This window comes from Notolepis coatsorum (genome assembly GCF_963971535.1).
Source record: "Notolepis coatsorum genome assembly, chromosome: 16".
Taxonomy (NCBI): domain Eukaryota; kingdom Metazoa; phylum Chordata; class Actinopteri; order Aulopiformes; family Paralepididae; genus Notolepis; species Notolepis coatsorum.
Window position 1 is genome coordinate 91,975,041 of NC_140180.1, and position 12,314 is coordinate 91,987,354.

General features: G+C 43.6%; 1 protein-coding gene across 1 annotated transcript in view; it reads right to left on the reverse strand.

Moving 5' to 3' along the window:
• Nucleotides 1–3,213: 3,213 nt before the first annotated feature.
• Nucleotides 3,214–12,314, reverse strand: part of g3bp1 (GTPase activating protein (SH3 domain) binding protein 1) — a 29,720-nt gene continuing 20,619 nt past the window's right edge. Inside the window, exons 8-12 of the mRNA XM_084331233.1 lie at nt 10,874–10,978; nt 6,635–6,761; nt 6,280–6,405; nt 5,467–5,576; nt 3,214–5,154 (exon numbers count right to left, since the gene is read on the reverse strand). Coding sequence (XP_084187359.1) covers nt 4,879–5,154; nt 5,467–5,576; nt 6,280–6,405; nt 6,635–6,761; nt 10,874–10,978 — 744 coding nt within the window. The 3' untranslated portion in view covers nt 3,214–4,878. The remainder of the gene's footprint in view (nt 5,155–5,466; nt 5,577–6,279; nt 6,406–6,634; nt 6,762–10,873; nt 10,979–12,314) is intronic.

The following is a 12,314-nucleotide window of genomic DNA, read 5'->3' on the forward strand; positions in this document are numbered from 1 at the left end:
TTCACCTGAGATAAATTGTTCAATTTAGGGAGACATTTTCAGGGAAAGAATTATAAAGAAATGTATAAAATTAGCTTGACAGATTTTGACAACTACTGTAGTTCAACATATTTGTATGTAATGACTCAAGCAATGAAATGAGGACTATTAGTGTTATAGGGAATGACTATTCAGCAGTCATAAGTATAGTTAATTTTGACTGACATGACCTAAGCAAATGATAATGTTATAAAACAGCAGAGAATTGTATGAAAGCAATTGATGCATGTCCAAAAGTATTTGCAATTTGTTCGGAGGAATGAGAAACTGCTACTATGATGTGCACAAATGACAAAATGTTGTGGAGGTTGAACTAACAGTTATGAGAACTTTAATTCTGATCAGAGAAATGCACCAAAGCAATTGAGAAAAACTGTAATGAGCACTCAGGATGGATCCCAGGCTGACGGATACCAACCGCCAACCAAAGACTATAGCAACTAGAGAAGAATGTGTTGACCAAATAAAAAACAAAAGTAAACAAAGTGTAATACACTGCTAAAAGACATGTTGGTTACGTTTGCATTTTGCCAGTGCCCTCACCACTAGAGGTAGCATGAGGTCTGCAACCTGCTCAGGTAGTGCAACTCATCCAGGATGGCACATCAATGTGCGCTGTGGCAAGAAGGTTTGCTGTGTCTCCCAGCACAGTGTCAAGAGCATGGAGGAGATACCAGGACAGACCAGTACACCAGGAGACGTGGAGGGGGCCGTAGGAGGACAACAACCCAGCAGCAGGACCGCTCTCTGGGCCTTTGTGCAAAGAGGAACAGGAGGAGCACTGCCAGAGCCCTACAAAACCACCTCCAGCAAGCTACTAATGTGCATGTTTCTGCTCAAACTGTGAGAAGCAGACTCCATGAGGTTGGTATGAGGGCCCGACGTCCACAAGTGGGGCCTGTGCTCACAGCCCAACACTGTGCAGCCTGATTGGCATTTACCAGAGAACACCAGGATTGGCAGATTTGCCATCGTCTCCCTGTGCTCTTCACGGATGAGAGCAGGTTCACAGAGCACATGTGACAGACGTGACAAAGAGTCTGGAGACGCCGTGGGTCAGTGATGGTCTGGGGAGGCATATCCCTGGAGGGCCGCACAGACCTCCATGTGCTAGCCAGAGGTACCATGACTGAGATCCTCAGACCATATGCTGGTGCAGTGGGCCCTGGGTTCCTTCTCATGCGTGACGATGCTCGGCCTCATGTGGCTGGAGTGCGTCAGCAGTTCCTGCATGACGAAGGCATTGATCCCATCGCCTGGCCTGCCCGTTCCCCAGACCTGAATTCAATCGAGCACCTCTGGGACATCATGTCTCGTTCCATCCGACGCCAAGTCGCACCACAGACTGTCCAGGAGTTGACTGATGCCCTGATCCAGGTCTGGGAGGAGATCCCTCAGGAGATCATCCGTCGTCTCATCAGGAGCCTCATCAGGAGCATGCCCAGACGTTGTAGGGAGTGCAGACAGGCACGTGGAGGCCACACACACGACTGAGCATCATTTTGAATTGTCTTGAGGAATTTCCACAGAAGTTGAATCAGCCTGTGATCTGATTTTGCCACTTTTATCTCGAGTATGATTCTGAATCCAGACCGCCGCCATGGGTTAATTATTTTGATTTCCATTGATCGTTCTCATGTTATTTTGTTCCACTATGTAATGAATAAAGATTTTCAACTGGAATATTTAATTCATTGAGATCTAGGATGTGTTGTTTAAGTGTTCCCTTTATTCTTTTGAGCAGTGTAGAAGTGTGGCTCTTCTGCCTAGAGTGCACCGTTACAGACTACATCTTTAAGTGACTCAAAGGCTACGTTCTCTGAAAGGCAGCTGGCAGTGTGGATTAGAGGAGCTGTAGAAGTGAGAGATCAGTTTAGTTCACTAGTGTTTGCTCAGTAACAGGCCTCCGGCATGACATACTGCAAATCACCCTGTGGCCGAAGAAGACCAATGATGAAATTCACTGATTCATAAAGTGTCAGGGTAGGGTACCATGTCAGGGCAAGGAGGATAAGAATCAACACTTACATATCTCTTAAGCTGCGTTTAAGAAAGTCAATGCTTTCTATAAATCTAATCTATAAGCACTGCTTCTTTCTACCCCTTCTCAAACCAAATTCTATGTTTTCATTTGTACGTGTGGGTGTTCGAGTATAAACGTATGTTTCTGTGTGCGTATGTAGATATATGTATGTATGTATGTATATTGTTTTTGCTTTTATCAATTTGTTGCAATAGCTATGTGTTGGTTCGAGATAAATAAAAATCAACCAATCTTTCATTAAAAATGTTAACGTTATATAACAGCCTTTTTTTAACCAAGAAACCAAAAATGCATTTCATTCATTAAAGATAAGTGGTATAGTGTTCCGTGCAAGTTGTTAAAGAAAAGCTTGTTATATCTTTTATTTTTTTAATCCACTTTCTTATTTTCTATTTTTCTCCCATCCCAATTTCGTGTTTGCAATTCTCCCCTCCCCTGTCTTGAACGTTTCTAGACTATGCCCCCCACTGGTCGGTTGTAGGGAGGATATAAGCCTTGCATCACGTGTCCCCTCCAGTACACGAGGCAGCCTGTCACATCTGTTCACCTGCCAGCTGTGTAACGCATGGGAGGCTCACACTACCCCCGCTACTTCCTGTCTCTGCTGTGCAGGCGTCCCCCAACCGACCTGTAGGAGTCGCTGTCCACAACATCCAAATCCCCACCCATCGACTTCCAGCCGCTGGCTCTGACGGCAGGCCCAAGCCGGAGGCAATGCACCCGGAGTCTCTGGCATTGGTGACGAGCGCAATCTCCGCTGCGCCACCCAGCCTTTGTTAAATCTTTTCTAAATGTAAATATTCAAATGTAAATTCAGAAAAAGGTTCCCATATATTAAAATGTAAGGTCGCATATATTAAAATGTAAGGTCCCATATATAAAAGTTATCCACCAAATATTATAATTTAAGCTCATATATTAAAATGTAAGGTTCCATAAATAAAAATGTAAGACCCTATATATTATAATTTATATAGATATTTTAACTCCCATATATTGTCCCAACTAGTTAGCCATGTACATTTACAGAATTGTTATCAAACAAGCCACAAAACTTTCAGATTCCCTTTCACAGATAAACTTCAGTTGTATGCTAGTCGATGAACATCAAGAAAACACAAGGCAACGTCTTAAAACAGTAAATCACGTCTTTTATTTAGTTCTCTCATCGGCGGGTGAGTTTGTTTGTTTGTTTGTTTTCCACATGAGAATAAGGATGAAGTGCATCTGTAACGTCATGGGCTTCATGCTCCATTAGGACCCATTCAAACACATCCATGATTTCCACACCATAAAGCCAACATTGTTCAAATAAAAACCACTACGAGTTTCGCTTCTTGACCTGATAAGAGGTAAAAGAGACAGATACAACGGTGGCAGCAATACACAGGATTGCCCAAGCAGTAAAGTACACGTTCCTTTAAGAAACAGGGAGAGAGAACGCGAAAACCTAACCTCTGTGGGTTTTAAAGCCCCAATTCAAGTAGTTTTTACCCTTTTTTCTTTTCTATGCGCGTGTGTGTGTGTTTATGTATGCGTTTGTGTATGTGTGCGTGTTAGCGTGTGTTTAGGTTTTGTTTCTTCTTTACAAACAAATTCAAGTTCAGCATGAAAAAACAAAAACAAAACAAATGACAAAAAGAGAGAAGGAAAAAAAGAAAAAGAAAAAAAAGGCCAGATCATACATGTGTGTGTGGGTGAAGAGGAAGAAGAGGGGGAGAGAAAGGGAGAGAAGAGGAGTGACATTCTAGAATCCTGGGAGAGGAAACAAAAAGCAGCGAATGAGGAGAGGGTAGTGGGGTGGTGGAGGAGGGATTTGGAGACAATGAGGAGACTGGCTGGTGACATCAGCTGGAGCGGGCGTGGCTCCATGCTGTCGGAGGCGCCGTTGGGACCAAAAACCTGGATCAACTACCAACCCTTTCAATTACTTTATTAATACTAGTTTTTTTTGGGGGGGGGGGGGTGTTTTTTTAAGACTTGTCTGGAATACAAGATTACAACTGAAACCATTTCAAAACACAAGGCAAACGATGCACTCGCAATATCTCGAGTCAATGTAGATAGGGACATTTACCCCCGATATCTTAGTTCCTTATAGCCCGTGGTGTTAACAACACCTGCTCTTGTCCCCGGGTTCCAACCCTGCTGGAGACAACACCACCTCCTGACTCAGGAGACCTCACAATATTGACCGATCGCATCGTTATCCTTGAGCCCGACTGGAACCTAAGAGGGCGATGGGGGAGCTAGGCCGATTATTTTCTCTCTGGGGTCGATCCTATTTCACGGTATTCCACGGCAGACGTCTCGACGGCAAACAACAGGTGATTGCAAATCAAATAGCAGGCGATTATCATTAAATGACAACCGTGGCCAATGACCTGTAGGCATTGCGCCGTATTACAACACATCGTGAGAATACCGTGAACAAGTTCCCACTGCAGCAAACGAGAAAAAAAGATAAAAATAACGGGACTTTGAACCAAACCATTGGACTCCAGAAAAGCAGTCGCCTTTAAAAGGTTTCCTGGAGCGCAGGACATGGAGGAGGAACGAGGAGACAACACGACCGCAGCCGGGAGGACCTTTAAACCCAGACGTCCGCTTCCTTCTACCTCATTAAGGTGCAAAATATCGTTCAAGTCAATTATTTGGTCAAGGCGTAATGGTTCCAGAGTGTTCCAGACAAACATAATCATCTACCCCAGATAAAAGTAACCGAACGCATTTTCAGATAGTGATTCAGCGCAGGTTTGGGCTCCTAGGGGCCTCCAGCCAGAGCCAGCGTCGCCTCACTGCCGTGGCCCCGAGTAGCGGCCCTCGCTGGGCCCGTTGCCCCGTCCAGAGCCGAAGCTGGGCTTCTGTGCCATGCCGCCGCCTTCGCCGCCTCTGCCACCACCACCGCCGCCGCCGCGGGCGGGGGGTCCCCGGGGGCCTCCGCCTCCTATCCTCTCTCTGGGACCTCCGGGCCCGCCGGGGCCCCTGGGCCTGATGTCCCGCCTCTCACGGGCCTCGCGGGTCTTCTTCTCCTCCACGTTCAGACGCACGTCACCGCGGAACTTGATGGGCTGGAGGAGAGAAGGATGGACGGAAGATAAATAAAATGGTTAAAAGGCGCTTTTATACATCTCCTTTATCCAACGCGCTTTACAGCTTGTTCCTCACATTTGATCCATTCACTCACCGGCAGCGGAGGCAGAGCATGCAAGGTGCCACAACCTGCTCATCAGGAGCAATTATGGGTTAAGTGTCTTGCACAAGAGTACGGCCGTCTAGGGATTTATTTGCTAGTGGCGTTAACCCTTTCACTACCGGCTGTAGTGTGATAGTAAAGGGTTAACCTTCTGTAGTGTGGTAGTGAAAGGGTTATTTCTTCTCACCCGGTTGCTGAGGATCTTCTGCACGGGCTCAGAGTCGTCAAACACCACGAAGCCGAAGTTTGGTAGCTTCCCTCCACTGTTGATCCTCAGCTCCAGGACCGTACCATACTCTGCAGAGGGGGGGGGGGGGACACACACTCACGTCACACATGTTGGTCTCCACATTCAAAGTCATCAGAAACCAGTGATTCGGCGCCGACATCCCCAGTCATGCCTGTGGTACATCAAACGTCTGTATATATTTCTATGTACGCACGTCTATTCACTGGGGGGGGGGGGGGGGGGGGGGGGGTAATTTCCTTAACTGCACGCATTTGCGCAATTATGCAAGAGTGAGGTTATCTAGTGATTTGTTTGCTAGCATTAAAACAGATTTAAAGGCAGGAATGCTCTCCAATGCCCCTGGTACTTGCTTGCACCATGCAATCACTTTGGTGTGACCTACTTCAGGCAGGTTTATGAACATCAATTTCTTTGGCAATATCATTCATAGCGGTTTTAAGCAGATCAGAACACCAAAGAAAGAGCTAGAAATAGTGTAGGGGAGGGTTAAGGTAAGGGATAAAGTTGGGGGGGGGGGGGGGGTTAAGGTGACGGATAAAGTAAGGGTAAAAGTACGGGACGAGGTGTGGGTTAAGGTAAGGGTTAGGTTTATAAACAAATTTTTAGGTCACGTCTATTGCAAATTTTTGCAATTGTTTTAATTCACCTGCCACGGTGGCAAGTGGAGACACAAGAGGAATGGGGAGGTCGGCACCACACTGTACAGGAGGACTGCGCTGTGGTGAATTAAGGGAAGTGAAGGTGACTTACGTTCAAAGAAGTCCTTGAGCTCCGCCTTGTCCACGTCGTGGGGCACGTTTCCTACAAACAGCTGGTGGGTGTCGGGGTAACGGACCACCCTGCGCACCTCAGGCTCCCCCTGCTCGCCCTCTCGCACTGCAGACACACACACACACACACACTGGTTACCATCCAGACTGAAGCGGGTATGGAGTAGCTGAGTGTGGACTGCATGTATCACAATCAGAAAGGTCTTTATTGCCAAGTAGTTTTCACATACAAGGAATTTTATTTGGTCGGTTGATTTATGTAGGAACTAAGTGAGGACAGCAGGTATGTAGGAGCTGTACCTGGTGTGTGTGTGTGTGTGTGTGTGTGTGTGTACCTGGTCTGGGTCCTCCTCGTACAGGCGGTGGTCCACCAGGCCTCTGTTCTCTTGGCCTCTGGTCTCTCTGGTCTCTCTGTGTTCTCTGTGCGGTGGTCTGGGATTCAGCCTTCACCTCCACTCTGGGCTACAATACACAGTTAAGACACAAACACAACTTAAAACAGAGCGCTCCACTGGTGCGCCGCTTAAAATGCAACGGCAAAGCTGGAGGAAATTACTTTAATGGAATGTAAATCTTCAGCCGGCGGCAGGGAGCACACAGTCGTCGGCATACAACACAAACCACCATGTAGGACTACAGGGGGAAACGCTGTGGTTGATCTCCTAGTTGGCAAATGACTTCCAGCGAGGAGCGTAATGTTCATGATGTGATTTCATGTTGAGCCTGAATGACATTCATCGGTTCTCTGTTCTCAATCTCCCTTGGCGTGTTTGTACATGTGGTCGTGGCACGACGTAAACACACTCTCTTAGCTGAAGTTTAGCGGGGTGGGGGTCTGGCGTAATTATTGCAGTTTTCTGTGTGCACAATATGTCTGTGCTCTGAGGACTGACCAGGCAAAAAGAGAAGAAAATGTAATGACTTCATCAAACTGGTGTCGCCAGCAGTATGTGTGTGTGTGTGTGTGACTGTATGCATGCAGGATAAGTGCAATTTACAGGCAATCCTTTCATCTTTGGGCCACAAACACACAATGGTTGGCACAATATCAATCTTTTTCTTCCCTAGACACCAGATAAAAACACATTCTTCCAGAGCCAGTCAAGAGTCCAACGTCTACGTACTGAAGAGGACTGCGGTGTCCAAAAGAAATCTGAGAAAACGTGCGTCATAAGCTGTAACAGACCTGAAGGTGCTATGTGTCTTATAAGCTGTAACAGACCTGAAGCTGCTGTGTCTTATAAGCTGTAACAGAACTGAAGCTGCTACAATGCGTCTTATAAGATGTAACAGACCTGAAGCTGCTACTATGCTTCTTATAAGCTGTAACAGAACTGAAGCTGCTACAATGCGTCTTATAAGATGTAACAGACCTGAAGCTGCTACTATGCGTCTTATAAGATGTAACAGACCTGAAGCTACTACTGTGTCTTATAAGCTGTAACAGACCTGAAGCTACTATGAGTCTTATAAGATGTAACAGACCTGAAGCTACTATGCGACTTATAAGATGTAACAGACCTGAAGCTACTATGTCTTATAAGATGTAACATACCTGAAGCTACTATGTGTCTTATAAGCTGTAGCAGACCTGAAGCTACTATGCGTCTTATAAGCTGTAGCAGACCTGAAGCTACTATGTGTCTTATAAACTGTAACAGACCTGAAGGTGCTATGAGTCTTATAAACTGTAACAGACCCGAAGCTACTATGTGTCTTATAAGCTGTAGCAGACCTGAAGCTACTATGTGTCTTATAAGCTGTAACAGACCTGAAGCTGCTATGAGTCTTATAAACTGTAACAGACCTGAAGCTACTATGAGTCTTATAAGATGTAACAGACCTGAAGCTGCTATGAGTCTTATAAGCTGTAGCAGACCTGAAGCTGCTATGTGTCTTATAAGCTGTAGCAGACCTGAAGCTACTATGAGTCTTATAAGCTGTAACAGACCTGAAGCTACTATGAGTCTTATAAGATGTAACAGACCTGAAGGTGCTATGAGTCTTATAAGATGTAACAGACCTGAAGCTACTATGTGTCTTATAAGCTGTAACAGACCTGAAGGTCTTATAAACTGTAACAGACCTGAAGCTACTATGAGTCTTATAAGATGTAACAGACCTGAAGCTACTATGAGTCTTATAAGCTGTAGCAGACCTGAAGGTGCTGTGTCTTATAAGCTGTAACAGACCTGAAGGTGCTATGTGTCTTATAAACTGTAACAGACCTGAAGGTGCTATGTGTCTTATAAGCTGTAACAGACCTGAAGCTGATATGTGTCTTATAAGCTGTAACAGACCTGAAGCTACTATGTGTCTTATAAGCTGTAACAGACCTGAAGCTACTATGTGTCTTATAAGCTGTAACAGACCTGAAGGTGCTATGAGTCTTATAAGATGTAACAGACCTGAAGGTGCTATGTGTCTTATAAACTGTAACAGACCTGAAGCTACTATGTGTCTTATAAGCTGTAACAGACCTGAAGCTACTATGTGTCTTATAAGCTGTAACAGACCTGAAGCTACTGTGAGTCTTATAAGCTGTAACAGACCTGAAGCTGCTATGAGTCTTATAAACTGTAACAGACCTGAAGCTACTATGTGTCTTATAAGCTGTAACAGACCTGAAGCTACTATGTGTCTTATAAGCTGTAACAGACCTGAAGCTACTGTGAGTCTTATAAGCTGTAGCAGACCTGAAGCTACTGTGAGTCTTATAAGATGTAACAGACCTGAAGGTGCTATGTGTCTTATAAGATGTAACAGACCTGAAGGTGCTATGTGTCTTATAAACTGTAACAGACCTGAAGCTACTATGTGTCTTATAAGCTGTAACAGACCTGAAGCTACTATGTGTCTTATAAGCTGTAACAGACCTGAAGCTACTGTGAGTCTTATAAGCTGTAGCAGACCTGAAGCTGCTATGTGTCTTATAAGCTGTAGCAGACCTGAAGCTGCTATGAGTCTTATAAGCTGTAGCAGACCTGAAGCTGCTATGAGTCTTATAAGCTGTAGCAGACCTGAAGCTGCTATGTGTCTTATAAGCTATAACAGACCTGGAGCTACTATGCGTCTTATAAGCTGTAACAGACCTGAAGCTACTATGAGTCTTATAAGCTGTAACAGACCTGAAGCTACTATGTGTCTTATAAGCTGTAACAGACCTGAAGCTACTGAGTCTTATAAACTGTAGCAGACCTGAAGCTGTTATGAGTCTTATAAGCTGTAACAGACCTGAAGCTGCTACAATGCGTCTTATAAGATGTAACAGACCTGAAGCTGCTACTATGCGTCTTATAAGATGTAACAGACCTGAAGCTACTACTATGTGTCTTATAAGCTGTAACAGACCTGAAGCTACTATGAGTCTTATAAGCTGTAGCAGACCTGAAGCTACTATGTGTCTTATAAGCTGTAACAGACCTGAAGCTGCTATGTGTCTTATAAGCTGTAACAGACCTGAAGCTGCTATGCGTCTTATAAGCTGTAACAGACCTGAAGGTGCTATGAGTCTTATAAGATGTAACAGACCTGAAGCTACTATGTGTCTTATAAGCTGTAACAGACCTGAAGCTACTATGTGTCTAATAAGCTGTAACAGACCTGAAGGTGCTATGAGTCTTATAAGATGTAACAGACCTGAAGGTGCTATGTGTCTTATAAACTGTAACAGACCTGAAGCTACTATGTGTCTTATAAGCTGTAACAGACCTGAAGCTACTATGTGTCTTATAAGCTGTAACAGACCTGAAGCTACTGAGTCTTATAAACTGTAGCAGACCTGAAGCTGCTATGAGTCTTATAAGCTGTAGCAGACCTGAAGCTGTTATGTGTCTTATAAGCTGTAACAGACCTGAAGCTACTATGTGTCTTATAAGCTGTAAACAGACCTGAAGCCGCTATGTGTCTTATAAGCTGTAACAGACCTGAAGCTACTATGTGTCTTATAAGCTGTAACAGACCTGAAGCTACTATGTGTCTTATAAGCTGTAGCAGACCTGAAGCTACTATGTGTCTTATAAGCTGTAACAGACCTGAAGCTACTATGTGTCTTATAAGCTGTAACAGACCTGAAGCTACTGAGTCTTATAAGCTGTAACAGACCTGAAGCTGCTATGAGTCTTATAAGCTGTAGCAGACCTGAAGCTGTTATGTGTCTTATAAGATGTAACAGACCTGAAGCTGTTATGTGTCTTATAAGCTGTAACAGACCTGAAGCTGCTATGTGTCTTATAAGCTGTAACAGACCTGAAGCTACTATGTGTCTTATAAGCTGTAACAGACCTGAAGCTGCTATGAGTCTTATAAGCTGTAGCAGACCTGAAGCTGCTATGAGTCTTATAAGCTGTAGCAGACCTGAAGCTACTATGTGTCTTATAAGCTGTAACAGACCTGAAGCTACTATGTGTCTTATAAGCTGTAGCAGACCTGAAGGTGCTATGTGTCTTATAAGCTGTAGCAGACCTGAAGCTACTATGTGTCTTATAAGCTGTAACAGACCTGAAGCTACTATGTGTCTTATAGGCTGTAGCAGACCTGAAGCTACTGAGTCTTATAAGCTGTAGCAGACTTACCGGTGCCGACGGCGCTACTTTGATGACGTGAGGGGAGATCCCTGACACAGGGACGGCCCCACTGGGAGGGAGGTTTTTACTGGTGACCGACGCCCAGGAGAATGGCTGGAGGAGACGAGAGATAAAGAAAGAGTGTGGGGGGGGGAAAGAATTAGGAGAGATGGAGAGAGAGAATCATCTATTGTAGCTTTTGTTTCTATGCAACGGAACACATTTTCTAAAGTTTCATATTCACATTGTGTGTGTTTTCTGTGTAAGAAGGGCTGGGAGAGATTGTGGATCAACTAAATAATTCTGCGTAGGGCTATCCTAGAAGTTCTTAGTCCACTAATGGTCTTTTATCGATTATACAATAACTTGATTGTAAATCTGTAAAATATGAGTTTACACATTCAATACAGAAGGACCCCTTTTCAATCTGGTGCTCATCGTTTTAACTCTAGTTTACCAGAGATGATAATTTTAACTCTAGTCCTTACCAGAGATGATCATTTTAACTCTAGTGCTGTGACCAGAGATGATAATTTTAACTCTAGTGCTGTGACCAGAGATGATAATTTGAACTCTAGTGCTGTGACCAGAGATGATAATTTTAACTCTAGTGCTGTGACCAGAGATGATCATTTTAAATCTAGTGTTTACCAGAGATGATAATTTTAAATCTAGTGTTTACCAGAGATGATAATTTTAAATCTAGTGTTTACCAGAGATGATCATTTTAAATCTAGTGTTTACCAGAGATGATCATTTTAACTCTAGTTTACCAGAGATGATCATTTTAACTCTAGTTTACCAGAGATGATCATTTTAACTCTAGTGTTTACCAGAGATGATCATTTTAACTCTAGTGTTTACCAGAGATGATCATTTTAACTCTAGTGTTTACCAGGTGTTTACCAGAGATGATCATTTTAACTCTAGTGTTTACCAGAGATGATCATTTTAACTCTAGTGTTTACCAGAGATGATCATTTTAAATCTAGTGCTGTGACCAGAGATGATCATTTTAACTCTAGTGCTGTGACCAGAGATGATCATTTTAACTCTAGTGCTGTGACCAGAGATGATCATTTTAACTCTAGTGCTGTGACCAGAGATGATCATTTTAAATCTAGTGTTTACCAGAGATGATAATTTTAAATCTAGTGTTTACCAGAGATGATAATTTTAAATCTAGTGTTTACCAGAGATGATCATTTTAAATCTAGTGTTTACCAGAGATGATCATTTTAAATCTAGTGTTTACCAGAGATGATCATTTTAACTCTAGTTTACCAGAGATGATAATTTTAACTCTAGTTTACCAGAGATGATCATTTTAACTCTAGTGTTTACCAGAGATGATCATTTTAACTCTAGTGTTTACCAGAGATGATCATTTTAACTCTAGTGCTGTGACCAGAGATGATCCTTTTAACTCTAGTGTTTACCAGGTGTTTAC